Consider the following 19,137-nt stretch of genomic DNA (forward strand, 5'->3'; position numbering starts at 1 on the left):
TACACTTATAGTTGACACGAGCAAATTATTGCCGTTTAATTTTGTGCTTTATGTCGGCATAAATAATTGCGCAAAGGCAGGCACAAATTGTACGTCGATGTAAAGTTTTTAATTATTTTTTAATGAAGTACAAGCATAAAAAAAATGTTTAAAAAAAAGAGACAATGCCTCTCACTATGAATTTATGCGTGTTTCAAGTGAATTTATTGCATGTGTAATACGCATAATAATGTCTCTCCGCCACAAGTCAGGACATTTGATATGCTTTCAGCCAACAGCGTACAATTAATATTTTCCCTTTCAGCTTACTATTTCCAATTTGTAAATACAAACAATAATAATAGCTGCTCAAATTAAGGTACAAAATTTACAGGATTGAATAATGATTGTGGTGATTAGAGCCGTGAAAGCAAAGAATTTAATGCCAGTATAGTTAAAGCCAATACGAATTTCAGTTACGATTCTGGTAAAGAATTCCGATATTTTTCCAAGCTTTTTTACGGTATTCGGTTACGTATCAACATTGAACAAATACTTAGATTATAAAACTTGGTCGATTGCTTGGTTTTATAATGAAATTAAAGTGACTCTGGTCTGCAAGTGTTCTTCTTTTTATATTCAAAACCCATTGAAAATTAATTAATAGGGCATTCTGATATAATCTTGTTGAAGAAAGCATTTCAAATCCCTTTTCGGTATTTTTCGATTTTAAGAAAATTTTAAATGTAGCTTCTAATATCGATTCCGATTCTGAATTCCGATTAAACACATTATTATAAACGCAATATGAATTAAGATGGTGTTTCATACTTTTAAATATTTAAAGCAACAGAGAAAGAAACAGAGTAAAGCATTTCTGTTAAATCAGAAATTGCCAATCAACAATTTTCTCGTTTTTAACATGAGATACCTTCAATGTTATTCATGTTTCATATCACAAGCTGCTCAAATGCATTATCTCGTTGACAAGCTTGTACTGCTTTAATGTCAGTTGCTTTCTACTTTTATATCAGCTGCTTTCTGTTGGGTTTTAGATATTCTGTGAATGCAACGCAAATGGTTCTGCAAGCCACGTGTGTGTTGCAGCATCGCCGCCAGGCGTTTGGCTCGTTAAAACTCCAAAAATCACGCATTAGCTGCCAGTTTGCACTTAAAGTCATAAATTTATTCAAATAAATGGGGGAAGAGCCCTTTACAATAAATGTTTATGTATAAGTCGCACACGTACAGACATATATATATATGTGTGTGTGTGTGTGTATGCGATGGGCGGCGCTGTAAAGTAAAATTTATATTAACTTCATTTTGTGCTGGCTGCCACGCAGTCGTGGCATAACTCACACGCACCGTGTGCAACCGCAGCGGTAAGGACTCACGCAGGAGTCTCGGCGCGTGTCGGCAGCACCAAGTTTCCAACAGGCATATGACTGACGCCGACCAAAGAAAGGTAATGTGGCAGTACGGGGCGGGGCATGCGGGATTGGCTCGTCCACGGTCCAAATGGCAGCGAAGAGAATTTTAAATTACGCTTTTAAGTGGCGATGCGAGTGGCATCGATGCCGAAATGCAGCAGCAGCAGCTGCAGCTGCTGTTGCAGTTGCATTTGCAGTTTCTGTATGTTGGCTTTTTATCATGCATTTAATTGCAAATGAAGCAGCAACAACAACAACAACAAAACACTACTCACAGACATCTCGGAACTCGAATTCCAAATCTCAGCTGATGCATGCGGCAGCTGTAAATGACGTTTAATCAAAGTTGTTGAAATTGATAGCATTGTTTACTTGCCGCATATATTGCGTGCTGCATTTTAAAGTGCGCAAAATTGTGTTAATTAAGGCTCAATGTCCTTTTCTCACACATACACACACACACACACAGGCGTGTGTTGTTATTAGAAATAATTATTTTGCCATTCCCAGGGGAAAAGCCATAAATATATAAATAAGCTGGAGTTGTAGCAGGCGCTGCAAGTGCAACAGCTTTGCATTAGCCAATCTGTGGCAAGTGTAGAAGGTGTAGAGCAAAAGGTAAACGTTGCCATGGCTGTTGCTTGCCACACAGCGCACATTGCAACTTAGTTGTGTCAGGCAATAAAATAAAGTCTAAGCTCCCAGTTCACAGAACTTGCCACATTTAATTTGTTGTGCAACAAATTAGCATTTATTTTCATTAGAGTTTCAGCTTGCCAGTTTTTTTTTTCTTCATCCTTTTGTGTGCAATACATGGTTCAATTTTTGCCCTTAATTACAAGAAAAGATATGTTTACATCCTTGGAAACCCATTTAAACTCTCAAAATATTTTGAATCTGTTGCAAACGATTTGAAATTAACCAGAAACTATATTTTTGATGACATGTCTTAAACTATATCCGCTATTTAATTAAATTGATTGATCTTTACCCAAATCCCGTCAAATATCTTCGACTGTTCAAAATAATTTAAATTGGCTATTGATTTTCTAGAAGCAAAATCTTTGAGACAACTTTATATACATCAACTACAAGAAGTCTTTCGATGGGACAGTTTAATTAAGGACTTATTTAAATAGAGTCAATTACAAAATATTTACTTTAAATGTCAACTATTGCATTCTGTTTAAAATAAAAGTCATTCATATTATTGCATTTATTGCATATTGAATATGAATGAAAAGTTTTTCTATTTTCTTGTTACGAACTTTTTTGCACTCTTTTAAATTCAATTTAGCACTAATTCAGTTAAAACATGTTATTTTAAACGTTTTTCTTGCTGCCTTTAATACTGTATTGTAAAGTGTAATCAATGGGCTAAAAGCTTAAGGCCTTTAAATGTCATAAAAAGAAATATGAAAAATATAGTATACAATTCTGCGTTGCATTTTTTTTTTTTTTTTTTGTGTTTTTGCATTCAATTATTATGCGTGTAGAAGGAATCGCCAGTGCGTCGTTGTGGACCACGGTCAGCATGCGCATCAGCTTCATCGCCATTATGATGTCGATTTTTGTAGCGCTGCTCATAATCACCATTATCAAAGTCATCATCATCACCATCATCGACATGCCTGGACCGCGCATTATCCGTGTAAGAGCTCACGCCCGACTGAGCGCCCAACGAAGCTGAAGATGAGTAACGTTTGTTGCCAGCTGCATACGACTCTCGATGCAGATTTGAATGTGGATGTGGATGTGACTCTGACTGTGAATGCAAGTTACCATACGCCCAACCAGGTTCGACGTTACTGCCGCTGTCCATGTAATGATGACGATGATGTCGCTTCCTTTCTGGGTAGTACTGATGCTGATAATAGTAGTCCGAGTCGCTGCCAACCGACTGCGACTGGTCAATGTGTGTGCGATTAGGATAGAAATCAGGGTGTGATGAGGGGTCGCGTTGCCCATTATAATAATCACCATCATCGTCAGCATCATTGTGCTGGTGATGGTGATGGTGATGCTGATGATGTGGCGTCTGTGACGGCTGATACGACTGGACATGCGAGGCTGGCTTATTAGTCACCAATCCACTGCTATATGGCGTATGCAAAGTCACAGATGGCGTAACAATAACGGGAACTACGGCGGTACTGGGTGCTGGCACCAATGATGCCTGCTGCCAAGATGCTGCTGCTGCTGCTGCTGCAGCTGCGGCTGCTGCGGCTGCTGCCGTTGCTTGTGACTCGGATGTTGTTGTAGAGGTTTGTTCACGTGAGTTCATTTCAGCTAATTTATTGAAGCGATTGCGACTGCCGACCGCCGTAAGCACCATCACGGTGGGGTTCATGTCAGAGATGTGCTCCTTGATGCAGCTCTGCAGCATGTTTACGAAAAAGAAGAACGAGAGCAGCGTCAGCGCCGACATGACGGAGCCACTGCTCTTTTTCTTCTTCGGTGCTGGCTTTGTGGGTGGCGGCTTGGGCGCATGATATTGGGGCGGATGCTGAGGCTGAGTTTGAGGATGTGGGGGATGCGGTGGATAGGCGGGCGCACTGCCACCACTCGGATGATACGAGGAATAGCTGCCAGACGATGGCGTCTCGTACTCCATCGATGGATCCATGCTGTTAATTTAAAGTTGCATTAGCGTTGGTCAACAGAATGGATGGCTGGATTGGTTTAGATTTTGAACTTACCCATACCCGGAGTGACCGCTGCTGGCGCTGGCATAAGCACCGTTGTGGTTGCTCGCAACGCCCATCAGTGGTCGTTCATAATGCAGATAGGGATTCTGGTGTAGCTGATGCTGCCATGGGTAATGGGCTCTCTGCGTTTCACTCCTGGAATTCAAATCACAGCCGAGAGCAGAGTGTGAGTAAGTGCAACAAACAACAAGGACTAGGCCAAAGTGCCAGCCAGGTAAATACATAGTTAGAGAGGTATCGGGTATGAGGCAAGAGGCATGAGTCTCTTTGCTTTTGTTGTGTCGCATAAATCTCGCGCTGTCATTTTGCTTACGCATAATTATTTCCGGAAATGGCTGACAGCAGCGGATGTTGTTGTTGTTGCTCCGCCTCCGTCTGCTGCTGCGGCTGTTGCTGCTGCTGCTGCTGCTGCGGCTGCTGATATTGCATATTCCCAAAGGACATTGCGATGTTTGATTTGCAATTTTATTGCGCTAATTGATTTCCGGCGCACACTCACGCCTATTGCTGCAAATGCAATGTTTTTCGCTTTCAACCATCATAAGCTGAGACACCGAAAAGTCAACGCCAACTGCCTGCCGCAAGACCAGCAAGAGCAGTAGCAGCCAACCAACCAGTCAACCGGCTTCGGGCTGCAACCGCAAGTGACAGAGTTGCTTAGGCAACTGCAAAAGCGTTTGTCAGTTACTAAATGGACCCATTCACTGACCCCACCCACCCCCCTTGGCACCCTTACCCGCTACTTGTCACTGTCAGCTGTTAAGTGTGCAACGCAACACGGGGCAAACTGACAATTGCCTGTGCAAAGTGTTTTGCGGTGTTGGGGCGACCAACTGACACACACCTGAATTGGAGCATTGCATGCAATGCACATTTTGGCCACACAGCCACACAATTAGTGCACGACAAAGGCTGACTATCAAACGCCTCCTCTCCACACCCACTTTATCCCATTCCCCTTGGCTGTCAGTGTTAATGACTATGTTGCAGCCGCTGGTTTATTGCATTAAAAGCGTCGTTCAACGTTATGCATCAGAAATTGTCATAATTGTGGCATGTCTGGGCGTGCATGTGGTTACAGTTCTTCTTCTACTTCATCTTCTATTTGTTGTTTATGTTGTTATTGTTGTTGTTGCTATTGCTGGTGGCTGCATTCAACAACTGCTGCGGCTCGCTTTATTGTGCGTACAGATTTCATATCGCCAACGTTAGAGATTTATGGCAGCCAGCTAATAGTTTTCAATGCCAACAACATTTTTGTCTTAGACCAACAGGAAGACATTTGACTGCAATAACAAATATTTAACATTTCCGCAGCAAGTAGCAAGCAGCAGGCAGCAGCAGGCAGCAGCAGGCAGCAGCAGCAAGCGACAAGTCAAAAGCACATAATAAATTGTCAAATGCTGCACTGCCATGTTGCGTGTCCTTTGTTACGCTTTGATTTGTCGCCCTCGCCCCTCAGGAAATAAAAAAAGCAACAAACATACAGAATATTACAAACTGAAAAAGAAACTAAAGCCAAAGAGCAAAACTTTTGCTGATTTGCTCAAAAATAAGCAAAAAAAAAAAAAAAAAGAAAGCGCAAGGCAAGTCAAGAACTCAAATGCCGCGAGGGGTTGAACAGAGAAAAAATCATGGCTAAAGTCAAGTTACTTAAGCAGGCAGGGGGCATATTGCTGGTAGGGGGCAGAGCTTGGGCTGCTGTACGTCTGCTGGCGCCATTGTCAACATATTTCAAGCCGCCTGAGACTCAATAATAAGCTGTGTGAATCTTGACTACATATTGTAGTTTTCGACCATCGAAACTATATATACAAATATATATATATAAGCTCGTATGGCGCCCCCAAATTGGTCAGCGGGCACAAACCAAAATTTAATGACTGGAAAATGAGGCATTTAAGCTGAGTGCCAGCCAACTTTTGCCCCAAGCCACTAGACGAACGTGCCCAGCCAGCATTTGGATATTTATGGTTGTCTGTCTCTGACTCCAACCCCACTTCAAACAGTGTCTTTGATTGCATCTGTATATGTATCTGAATCTGTATTTGCAGCTATCTATGTCGAGGAACATGGCAGCTCGCCAGGTCGTTCATTAATGGCTATGATTAACACGTAGACACATTAAATTATAAAACAAGCCAAGGCCTAGAAGCGCATTTTAGCCACATCAATTAACGTATATGAAAAGCGTGCATTCTTCTCCAGTAAAATATCGAAGTTTGAATACTCTTTGCAGCAAAGATTTCGAAGAAATAAATATAATTTGTTGATCGTCTCGTGGTTTGATCTATTCGATTTCGACTACTTAAATGTGATCTGTTCGATTTCGGCTACTTGTAATAAAATGAGGAACTTGGAATACAAGTTTCATCAAGGCAAGTTAACATTGAATTAGAGCACTTCTAAATCAACTAGATTATTAATGTGGATCATGTGAAAGCCTATTTAAGCGATCATCCCTTATTAAGTGCGTTGCAAACTTCGCGACAAAATTACAAAACCTCATAAAATGTTGTAAAAATATTGCAGCATTTTAGGCGGCATCTGTATTCATTAGCTGAATTTACGCAAACATGTGGGAGTGTGTGTGTGTGTGTGTGTGTGAGTGCGGGCGTACATAAATCATTTGGCTACATTTAGCGCAAAACTTTTGGGGGCCAGCACTGGCAAACAAAAATAAAAACTCGTTAATACAGCAAGTCGTGCTGCTTCTGCTTTGCTCCTGCTTTGGACTCAATGGTGACTACGTGCTTGGACTTTGGCCACTGCTGCTGACTCGCTGGCTGGCTGTCTTGGCTGCTTGGCTGCCTTGACTGGCTTGGCTGGCCACTACACAGTGTCAAGTGTAAAGAAGAACTACTAATCAGCAGTTAATTCTTATCTTTAATTAAGTGCACGTTCCCACTACGCAAGCAAAGGCGAAGGCAATGCCAAAGACGATGATGGCAAAGGCAAAGGAGCAGCTGCTGCTGTCCGTTTATGGCAGACGTCTAGTTCGGGGCTCCTTAGTTTCAACACTTTTGTGTGTCTTCATTGTTCGGCACAAAGGCCAAGCGCTCAACCCGCCTTTTGTCGCCCCGCTCAATTTAATGAAATAATCTAAGCAAACACTCGCTAAAATTAAGCAGTTTTTTTTCATTTTTTTTTTTGCGTGTTTGTGTATTTATTTTGCTTTGTTTTTGGGCTGCTTGAAATTAAAAATGTAATGCGTTCTCTTCTATTTTTTTTTTATTTTTTTTTTTTGCACATAATTAAATGCGAATTTTTGGTAGCTGCGGAAGCTGGCCAATTAAAAAGGCCACGCAACAATGGCCAAGGCGACCGTCCATGCATGGCTTAGCAGTAGCTCAACGATTCGGCGACTTAGCCACAAAATACAACAACAATAGAAAAAAGGGTTCATAATGAGCCACATCTGTTATGCTCTAAGATGCTCGCCAAGTGCCAAAAAAAAGAAAATGCTGCTGCGTTAAACTCTTGTGGGCGCAGTCAACTCAAGTCCCCTTCCAACAGGTAGCCATAAGTCATTACCCCCATTTTGGAGCCGGCATTTTGCAGTGGTTGAGGTAGCGTCAAGTCGTTTGAGCAACAATACCGAAACCCACACACACACACAAGGACACACAGTAGGCATTGCTGGCAGGGGCGTGGTAGCGTTTGGCTGCACTCAAGCGTGCCTGTCACATTTTTGCACTTTTTGTCTTTTATGTGGCCAAGTTCCCCGTGGCGCCCAAAAGTTACATCAGATACATGAAAACATTTTTTTCAAAAGCTCCACTAAAAATAAAATAAAGAAAATTTTATTGAAGTGCCAAGGTGGCTGTCAAAGTAAATGGGGAGTACGGGGCATCCCGGCCACACAGATTAATTATGCATCGCAAAATGCTAAGCCAGCTAGCACCAGCATCAGCAGCAACACCACCAGCACCACCACTGCGCCTAAAAAAAAGGGGCACACACACGCGACTGCGGATGTCTGTGCATATAAAAGCCAAGTACAAGCCACATAAAAATAAAATAAAATAAAATAAAATGGAATAAAGTGGAGTGAAATAAAAAACAAAAAGTGATATTCATTTCACAAGCATAGCACATTTGTATACTCTATGTATGTGATTACAAAATGGGTAAAACGTATCTGTTAAAATTTCAAAACCAAAATATAGTTAAATAGATAAAGATACAGATCGCATAACTACAGGCCTTTGCATAAGCTCTAAGATCATAATTCACTTTCAACCATCAGCGTTCCAAGTTTCGGTTCAACTCCGAAACCAATTAGTTAGTGCCTACTCGTACGGGCTAGCCCAGCCTAATCTTATAGTAATCTGAATAATATACTCTGTGCACAGATAACCAGCATGAATTTGTAGGGTATATTTGAAATATGTGAATCTGTCTCCATTTATATTGCCAGCTACATGCATTTGAAACTCGATTCAATTTAGACTATAAATCGGCAGTAATCGGATTATTTGAGGCAAAGAGATAAATTATCTCCATGTATTTTAAGTCTGTTTGTCAATCATTTCAAAACTAGTTGGAATATTTTACAAAAGCACTCAAAACTTTAAAGTCAAAACAAATATCTAATATTTGACTATGTGTAAAGTTGTAGTTAAAAATGATTCACCATCAGCATGCTTCACATTCATGTTAGAGCCCTCCAAGTTGAAAAGATCCAAGTAATTTCAAAACTGAGGATAAACTAATTTAAAAATGTTGTTATGCTTAAATGAATACTAGCAAACTATCATCAAATTACTGCACTCGATATTTGTGATTATTGGCAAGGAGATTATGGAAAACTGACGTGTCACAAACACTCCAATAAAATTAATATATTCTTGCCGCATAGCTATCAAAAAATGTGCATATTAAAAATGAAAATAAAAATTAAAAGCTGCTGCTAAAAATCAAGCGCCAAACTCGACGTCAGCGTCAGCGTCAAAAGCCAAAATGCGCGACGTTGTCGGTCGCTGTCGCCGTGTCACTGCACCCAACAACGTGTGCTTGTTGGCACACATGAGGTGTTTTGTACCATACACACACACACACACACACACACATGTAAACACGCCCACTGGAGAGACACACACATAGGAATGACTACGACGATGGCGACGACATCGCAGTACCCACTTGAAACGCTTTTTAACAAAAATTCTTTTAATTTTTTGAGCTTGTTTTTTGTTTTTTTTTTTTTGGGCAGTAGCAGAGAAAAAAAAGCAACGAGAGAAAAATTAAAGAAAAATCCAGGAGTTGCCTGCTGAAAGCTGTCGTCGTTATTATTGTTGTTGTTGTTGATGCTGTTGATGCTGTTGCTTGTATATTTGCGCAACCCTCACTGGAAATGAAATTTTCCTGCAAGACGATAGCGTCAGCGACGTCAGCGCCGCATTGTTGATGAACATGAACAAGCGGCACGCTAACAAGTCGACAGCATTCTCCACTTGCCCCGTGCCACTTGCCCCCCTATTCGGCAGCACCTTGCGAACTGATGCACCTTTCAGCGTTGGTGTTGGTACGTGGGCGCGTACATTGTTGTTGTTGTCCTTCTTGTTGTCCTTGTTGCTGTTGTTGTTGTTGTTGTTGTTGTCGTTGCTGCTGGTGCTACGGATGCACATGCCACGCCCCACCTTGCCTCAGGCGCAGCTAGAAATTATGATGTTTGAGTTGTCCCTTGTTTGCAGCCTGAGCTCTCATTTTAATTTCCATTTCTATTTTTTAGTCTTTTTTCGGCCTTCAAAAATTACAATAAACAAAAAAAAATAAAATAAAAATGCAAAAAGGGAACGATTAAAACAGTTTTGGAAAATAGAAAAATTCAAGTACAAATTTCCACTTCACTTTACGGTGCATTCACATTTCCGTTGCATTGCACTGCAGTTAACCGTTTGCCGGCAACTGTGGGGGATTTTGTTTGCAATTTGTCGTTGATGCGATGTTTTTGGCTATGTAGCCTGCGGAGGGGTATGGGGCTTGCTGGCCTTTGTTCTGGCACCCCGACTGCTTAAAGGTTGCTTTTACCTATAGCAAATCTTTTTTTCTTTTTTGTTTTTGTCATTGTCATCATTTTGTTGGTGGGGTCAGTCTGCCGTTTGCCGTTTGCTTTGCTACCTTCTGCGTTGCACGTTGCGCGTTGCACGTTGCCGGCTTTTAGGCGTTTTTGCAAGAGTTGCACTTTTTAGCGGCAGCAGCCGTCATGCTGCATACTATTTGTTGTTGCTTAATTTTTTATAAAATTGGCATGAAAAGTGCATTTCCCCTTGCATTCTTATTTTAACCTTTATTTCCAGATTGTTTTTTTTTTTATTTTGGCATATTTTTTTTATTTATTTTAATTTCCTTAATTAGTTGCCTTTGTGGTAGCTTGAGCGAACATCTTTGGGAGCGCAGGAGGAGCAGCTGCAATTGCAATTGCGGGGGATGGGGGGGAGGGGGAAGTTTGTCATAAGGGTTGCAAAACAGATTAAAGCAATGCGCAGAAAGCATTTCAAATTAGTCAAATTGAAATGGTTTGCCATTAGATATTTGATCCATGCCAACGCAATCAAGCTAAAAAAGAAAAAAACTATTTAAAATCTAATTTGCATCTCAACTTTGAACGCACACAAAAACATTTCAGCAGTTTTCTTGCGGATATCTAAAGAGCAAGCTCGGCACGCATAATCACAAAAATCTGTCACAAAACTTTTGACAGACAGAAAAAGTTGTGGATGTTTCTGGTTTGGCAAAAACTCTATTAGCCAAAAATCAAATAATAAGACAGCTGGCAAACAAGCCAAGTTAATGTGTCTTATTTATGCTTGGCATGATGCATGTCGATTTTTCTTCACTTCCACATTTTTGATTTTGAAATGATTTCTGATTTATGCATTACAGTCCCCAACAACCCCCCGTACACACTCCAAGCCCATCCAATTCAACAGCACTTTTTGGTTGAGTCTCAAACTTTTTAATTACCCTCATCAGCGAAATGCAATGTGCACTTCACAGCAGAGCTGGCAAAGAGCTAGAAGTGTAAGGGTGGATGTTTTCGGTAGTAGTTTGGTGTTGGCTTTGAGTTTTGTGGTCGCCAAGCTGAAAGTTGATGCTGTCGTTTCAGGCCACACAGCAGCGAACATGGCTGAAATTCACAAGCAGTTTTGTTTAGTTTATGTTAATTGTATTTAATAACTGTGTACATCAACTAATTAATATGAATGTGTTTGCTTGCTCGAGTTCAACGACTGCACCTTGAGCCTTGCACTTCCTGTTTTCGAACCTTAGGGATCTCTGGTCAATAGATGCAAAAAAAAAAAAAAACAGAGAGAGAGAGAGACGAAAATTATGACGCAAATTTGAGAGCTATCTGCGAATTGTGATCAAAGTGTGTCAGTGTACAACACAAACGGAAAGCGAAACTCAATGCAATGCAGCCTAATGATGGCTATCTGCATAGCTTAGAGTGTGAAAAGCGAAATTCTTAAGACAGTTGGCAAACAGAGCCAGCGAGCCGCCCGAACTGAAATGAGTCGATCTTATCTGTAATTGCTTTTTGGCACAAAACAAGCGACAAATATGCTTTCTCAAGGGGCTGTCGGCTGGCATCTTTGCCCGTTGCTGCTGCACTTTAAGGAAATGACCCAAATTAGGCTTGGCTTGGCTTGGCTTGGCTAAAAACTTTTTGCATTAGCATGCGGCAAGTTCTGTTTCTGTCACTTTGCCTTTAGTTTTTGTGGCAAACTTCAAGAAATCGACATTTATTTCAGTTTTGGTATTTCTTGTCAAGCAATCACGTAGCTGCAGCCACACCCAGGTGCGTGCGTGTGTATGTGTGTGTATGCAGCATATTTTTCTTGTACATGCTATCTGCAACCATATCTCTCTCTCACACACACACACACATACACATGTCAAACACAAACATATGCAGTTGAATTTGTACTTCCGCTTCTTTGGCAGCGCCGGAGGCCAGCAAATAATTTTTTTCCTTTCTTCTCATCTTTTTTTTTTTTTGTCTCCGCTGCTGATTTGTCGTACGAGTTGAATTTATGATTATGCCGCATCGGGGCATGAAAATGTGTAAAAAAAAAAGAAATTTATGGTTATCAAAATACAAATTCAAATTCTCATTTAAGTGGCATTAATTATGCGTAAATGAGCTTAATGCATCAATTAATCAAATCAAAGGCGTTGACTGCAATACAACAGGAGCTCCCTCCCCCTTCTGCCAATGCCCACAGCCCACAGCCCACATTCCTCGGACGGCGCATGCAGTTTTGCAGCCTTTGTAGTGTCACACAAAAGCGCCAACTCGCTAGTCCTACGAATCCAACTCTCGACAACAACTCTGCCAGTTGGCTTAGCGGGTCGGTCACTTTCCGTCAATTTGTGGTGGGTCATGGGCCATGTATGAAATGGTCTGCTTTGCTAAACAAAATATGTCTGCCGTCTAAAAAAAAACGCTCATACCTGTTTTTATTTAGAATGAACAAAATTAGCGCCAAAGAGCAGCGTGTGCTGTCGACACCTAGCGTCTACTCTGTTAAGCGTACTGCCAGGTTTGGGTATTGACTACATTTAGTTGTTCTGGATTCCAGAGTCCCGATTCAACGAAGTGCACTCCACACTTAACGAAAGTACCTAAAGTGAGTGCATGTACCATAAGTTAACGAATTCTATTTCAAGTTTTATGTAAGCTGCTCCTCAACTTAGCAAAGACACTTTCAATAAACTATATACATACACGTACGTGATATGATTGTTAATTATAATTACTATTCCTTACTTTCAATTGTGTTAAGGAAAAACTTTCAATAATGTAAATTCAACTTATTTATGTGGAATAACTGAGTGTATCGAATCTTTTATAAAATCAATACAACAAATATAATAACAATTTCAACATTTATATATGTATTCCAATTATGAAACAAATTTCATAAAGGTCGGCAAAGAAACATATATTTTACATGACTAAATATCCGACCAATTCGACCAATATTATGATATATAATAATTTATGACGGGTATTAGAAATTACGACTACATTTACAGTACATACAGTAAATTTCCATTTCAAAACTGAATTAAATGTATAATTTGATTGTTAAAATAATTAATAGCATGCTTTTCTATAAAATTCGCAATTACATTCTGAGTAGTCAATTAAAGACTAAACTTCAAACTCATTTAGTGAAAAGCTATCGAAACGAAAGTTTTGCTTGTTGCCTGGCAGACAAAGTTGTTAAAAGTCCATTATTAAACTATGCATGGCATAAGAGTCCTTCCACTAGCACCCTGAACCACAAACCACCTGCAGCTTTCTCCGCTTTCTCCGAACAGAGTATAGCGAATGCCAAAATACAGAATGCCCAACCACTAACAAGAACACTCAAAGCCACGAGGCATTGGCATTGACCATATTGTATACATAAGGAGCCTACACCAATGCAAACAGAAACACGAACAGCCCAACGCAAGATGGTTCAAGGGTGCTCCGTTTAAAGTGAAATTATGTGCGAAAGACTAATTGCGTGATTATTGACGTCATACATTAAAGACTCTGTTCACCAATAAACCGCACAAGTCCAGCAAACAACCAGAGCCTTTTGCGGCGCACAAATATATGCAATGTTATTGAATGTACTGCCTCCTTTGGATGTGTAGCACTGTGCGCTTTCACCGGAATTGGCAGACTTATCGATTAGAGGACCACGTTAGTATGTTAATAAGAGGCAGCCAGAAAAAGCGGGCTGTCATCAAACATTGCCTTGTTTTGACAGGAAACGAATATAAATTCGCAGACGGTTTATTAACAACCCCCGAATGACAGATTAAATTACTCTTCTTCCTCATTTTTTAAATATTTACACTTGCCTGCACATCATTAAAGTTCAAATTGAAAAGTGTATTGGTTGTATCCGATTCTCTATTTGTATTTAAGTTAAACACACAACTCTCATCTTATTTAAGCTCCATAGTCAAAGGATTTACAGATAATTTGTTGTGCTATAAATACAAGTTTACAAAGGACTGCAATTAATGTTTGTTTATTCGATGCGAGTAAAGTACTCGCAACTTAAATAATTAAGTGGAATTCATAAACAAAATCAGCTAAAATGAATCACGTTTTTTCTCTACACACATTTCAGCCAGACCTGCCAAAGGTTAACTGAAAACTGTGCCAGGCAAGCACATTAAAGTGCACTTTGATTAACTTTTTGAGCTCAGCGGAAGCATAATATTCCCAGACATCGAGTTCACTCATTTCACATTCACACAGGCTGGCAAGAAACTGGTAAACTTCATTAGTAAGGTTGGCTTGTGTGCGCCAACATTGCTTCAACATCCCAAAGGAGGATGAGAGTCCCTTTCCGTACACTAATAATATTAACATAATAACACTGACAATTGCTGGCGATACGGCTCGTTTTTTATGTGTGTTGTCTATGCACCTGTGCAAAATAGATTGCATGGTATTCTAAACGTAATCAACATATTGCAAACGGTCCTGTTTCCATTTGTTTTATAGCTCTAACAAATTAATGATATATGCATGCCTGCTTTCACATATCAAAAGAGCTTCTCTGCGCAACATATGCGCCACAACAACCCACAAGTGGAGTGCGAGTTAAAGTGTTGAAGCAATAAACATTTTAACCTACACTCGAACAAATACCATCTCAGTGGTAGACGAATCGAAGCTGACAACGAAAATCGAGTTGTCTAAATATATTGGGATAGAGTCACGAAAATCAGTTGGGTTGTGACAAAGTTAAGGCAGTGGAAAATGCAAGCAAACATATTTCTCCGGGTGTAAGTACGTATAGATAACTAAGTACACCTACATATATGGCTCTGCGTAATGTGGCACATGGCAGTGGTAAGCCAGAGATTTATAAATAAATATATAGACATCGTATAGCGCAATACACATGAGCATGATTACTGACTTGGCGACCATAAAGAGGTAAAACGGTTGACGTTTTAATTTCGTTGACTGGCTGTTAAATGTAACAGTAAGTGAAGCATATCAAAAGTCTGTCCGATGCCATACATTCAACTAGCTACGACCAACTAAATATGCAGCACTTTATCTCCTAGACCTGGTAATAACTTAAAATGCACTGTCAAAAGTTGGATGGTGGAGCAAACTGGTTAGCAAAAGTTATTTCAGAAATTGTTTGCACTCAAGATGTTAAAGTTAAGTAGTTGATAACACGAAACTTGAATTCAATTTTAAGTTAAGTTTTTTAATACTTAAGAACCTGCAGTTGGCAACTAACTGAAGCAGGTGGCTTTCTATGTCTTCAGCATTCCTCGCTTTGAATAGAAGCTTCTTCTTTTTGGCCGTAGACTATATTTTGGTCAATCAGAGCACTTACACGTTTTGCCTTTTGTAGCCATGATATAAACACAATACACACAAAATAAAGCAAAGCACGTACAGACATCTATCTCCTGGGCACACCTGTTAAATCAATTGAATCTATTGATTTCATTCACCCTGTCACAACAGAAGTTCAACTCAAGTCCACTGACTGGATATTCAGTCTCGCATTAAATGTTAATTAATCAAATAAAACACTCATATGGTCAACATAACAAATTGATTTATATTCGCATCATTTGATTCTGAATCACATAGACAATTATGAATTAGCTGCTTTTGCTTTGAAATGAGTGTCTGCCCCAGTTTGCTGTCAGGCTATTAATTGTAAAACAAATGCGTCTGCCAATGTGATGCAGATAGGAACAGGGCAGGTCATTGGCAGCAGGTTAAAGCCCACAACTTGGCATCACATACAGACACAAGCACACTCTCAACATCACACACACACACTGTTCATTGACATTAGGGAAATAATTGAATAACTTTGACACAGGTCGCGCACAGGTCTCATCACAACTGTCCATATTTTTGTTATTTGTAAGCAGCGAGCAGTGACTGAAAACGAAAACTAATTAAAAACAGAAGCAGGCATAAGGAGTAAGTATTGTTGTGTGACAATATATGTATGCAAAATCATTTAATAGCCATATTAGCGCAAAGACACCAGCAACCAGCATGTCCATGTGCTTCATAAATAACTAGAAAACATAATAATTAAGTAGATGGACTTAATAGACTGCTGCTCTTGACACAGATTGATTGCAGATTGTATTCTGCGCGTTAGAGTCGCCACAATCATCTTGGTAATTACATATTGAACAGAAGACAGAGAAAACTGTATCATGGACAGCTAATTTGATACTCACTTAAGGCCACATTATTAATTCTTAATCATCAGAATGCAGTCACTTAAATTATGCATACCCGCATTGTACGCGACCAATAGAAAATGAATCTTAAGTACATATAAGCATTATTTAACAAATTTAATGCTTAATGTTAAATAGATTGGCAAGGGATTTCAGGTAAGAAATGTTTTTGCTTTGAGATTATATTTCGGTACATAAATTGACAAATTAACCAAACACTTAAACATGACACGGAAATACTATAGTCACTAAATTCTGTCGTTAAGTGTTAGAATGTCCTTCTTCGCAGCAGTGATTACACTTCACAAAAGACCAACAGGACATGGCCAGAAGCAATGTGAGGAGGGCTTAGGCGCTCGTACAGAATGTTGAGATGGCGAATTCTTTTAGCGTTGATAAAATAAAATAAGGTAGATGAAAAGCCACTCAAGTTGAACAAAATTTAATGAGCTAAGAATTTTACGTTGCGATGACTCTTAAAATGATTCTTGACTTTCATATGGTCTAGCGAAATTGTAAGTCTATTTTAAAGTAACTTTTACGTCATTGATCGAAAGTCAATTTAGAAGCATTAAAACTTTACAGCAGACATTCGATACAGCACCAAACCAAAATTTAATTTATTTTAAGAAATTATTCACTCTGATTGTTTAATCAAAGAGCTTTAAATACTTGTATAAATAAATTTCTGGCTATTATTTTTGCCAACGATTTATTTAATTAGACCTCGACGCTGTTGTGTAGGAAGAAAGGGACTTAGCTTAAGGCTTTCCGCGAAACTTAAGAGATAAACACATAGCAAAATACATCAAATGCCTTCGTTAATGAAGTACGCTACAAATGGTTTGGTTAAAAGAAGTAAAGCCAAAGGGCAACCACAGCTTCCAAGCCAAGTGTGCACTCCATAGTTCCCAAAGCAACTCGTCAACATTTGTAACCAACCAGAAAACAAATAATTCCCAATGCTAAAAGCTGCAGGGAAATAATTGAAAATGAAAATATTTGTTTGTTTTAAATACATTATTATTATTTCTTATTGCAATCCAAAATTTATAAATAAATAAAAAAAAATAAACAAAAATTGGGGTCGGTGACGTTTTCTTCAGGTTTTTTTTTTTTTTATTGTCTCTGTAACATGAATAGTGAAAATTGTTGTCCTTGTCTAAGCTTACATAAATCTCATTTGCATTGTGTCGCTCATATTGTGGGTAAAACAATTGCTCATCAAGGCCAGTTCATGACCTGCCAACTAGTTTTACATATTCCTTTACATTTCAGTTGTATTGTGACCTTAACTAATAATGTGCTGAATTTAGTTTAGATATAAAGGAAAAACATTCATTCATATATCCCAAAGCAATAAGCAGGAAAAGATTTATCAAATTACAGTATCGTATTTTGTAGGAAATTAGTATTTTCACGTCTCCTGTTTAAATTGTCTTTCACATGAAATGATTTTTGTGGTGAGATTTTTTATCAACCCGAGACATGTATGAACCATTTTTCAGAAACCACAGAAATCAAAGAAAGTTATTTTAATATATATATACATATATAGAAAAATGTAACCACGTTTTATTGACATGCTGTCATCTGCATTTTAATTGTACTTTGCACAAGCCCTTTAAACAACTTTAATACGAATACTTGAAATCAACGAATGGCAATAAATTAATCATGCTCATACCAACTGTGTTCTGCTATTAAATTAAATTGAGTTCACAGTAGGACAAGGATATCAAAATCGTGACTGTATTAGCATTAACCTTACCCACACTTTATTCAAAATGAATTAACGACAGTAAATCAGAGTATACTTTCAGTTGAATTCGGCAAAGCCAACAAAAAATCCAACCCCCAATGTTGCCACAGCGCAATTTAAATACCAAACAAATTATATATATAAAAAAAAGAGAAACCTTTACATGACATGAAATTCTAACATCCAAGCTGTGTTGGCCCAAGCCCAAATAAATGTGTAAATTAACTAATAATTGCAAATGAAATCAAGAGCAAAATAATTATAATTAAACTGTATTTGTGTTTTTTTGACAACCAAATTAAGACACAAATATTATGTGCGCAATAAATATCAAAGTTGCACCAAGGAATTTCAAATTTAAAATTTACCAAACAACATGTTTACCAACTAATAATTGCAATGTTCGTATATGTACGTACATATGATCAGCTGCATGCATAATTAAACATACGCACATGATTGCCTGCTAACGGTACGTACGTATGTACATATGTCTGCATGTCTGTGTGTATATGCGTACGTGTGACTAGTACCAAAATATATTATCCAGCTTTTACTTTTCAGCAGTATCCGGTTACCTTTGACTCTTGTATTGTTACAAAGGTATTGCGTTGCGACACTTTTAAAATATCAAACCAATTTCTTCAATGGGCTCCTTTCGTTGCGATTTTTTTATTTTATTACCTTGTCAATATTTGTATTATTTATTTTATAGCTTGTTGTGTGTGTATGCTCTGTACCCAAAGTGAAATAAAGTATATTTTTTTTAATTTTATTTTTTCTGAAATCCTTAAATATCCAAATTATATTTATTTAGTTTTCTGTTTCTGAGAAAATCATAGAAATTTGCTTAAAGTTTTCACAATGCGAAAACTAAATTTACCCAATTTACTTGATGTTTGCCACTACTAATCAATATCATTATAGATGAAGATAAAGATTTTTGTATTATTATTATTGCTAATATAATCGGCAAGTAAAGTTCGTTTCATTTAAAAACTAT

General features: G+C 38.7%; 1 protein-coding gene across 1 annotated transcript; it reads right to left on the bottom strand.

Moving 5' to 3' along the window:
- Positions 1–2,889: 2,889 nt before the first annotated feature.
- LOC6567920 lies at positions 2,890–4,489 on the bottom strand (the record flags this gene model as incomplete). The annotated part of the gene is made up of 3 exons (XM_043215231.1): positions 2,890–4,039; positions 4,112–4,252; positions 4,434–4,489. Coding segments are annotated over 3 exons (1,347 nt in total), but the record flags the coding sequence as incomplete, so codon positions are not given.
- Between the last annotated feature and the right edge of the window lie 14,648 nt (positions 4,490–19,137).

This window comes from Drosophila grimshawi, unplaced genomic scaffold, assembly GCF_018153295.1.
Source record: "Drosophila grimshawi isolate 15287-2541.00 unplaced genomic scaffold, ASM1815329v1 contig_311, whole genome shotgun sequence".
Taxonomy (NCBI): domain Eukaryota; kingdom Metazoa; phylum Arthropoda; class Insecta; order Diptera; family Drosophilidae; genus Drosophila; species Drosophila grimshawi.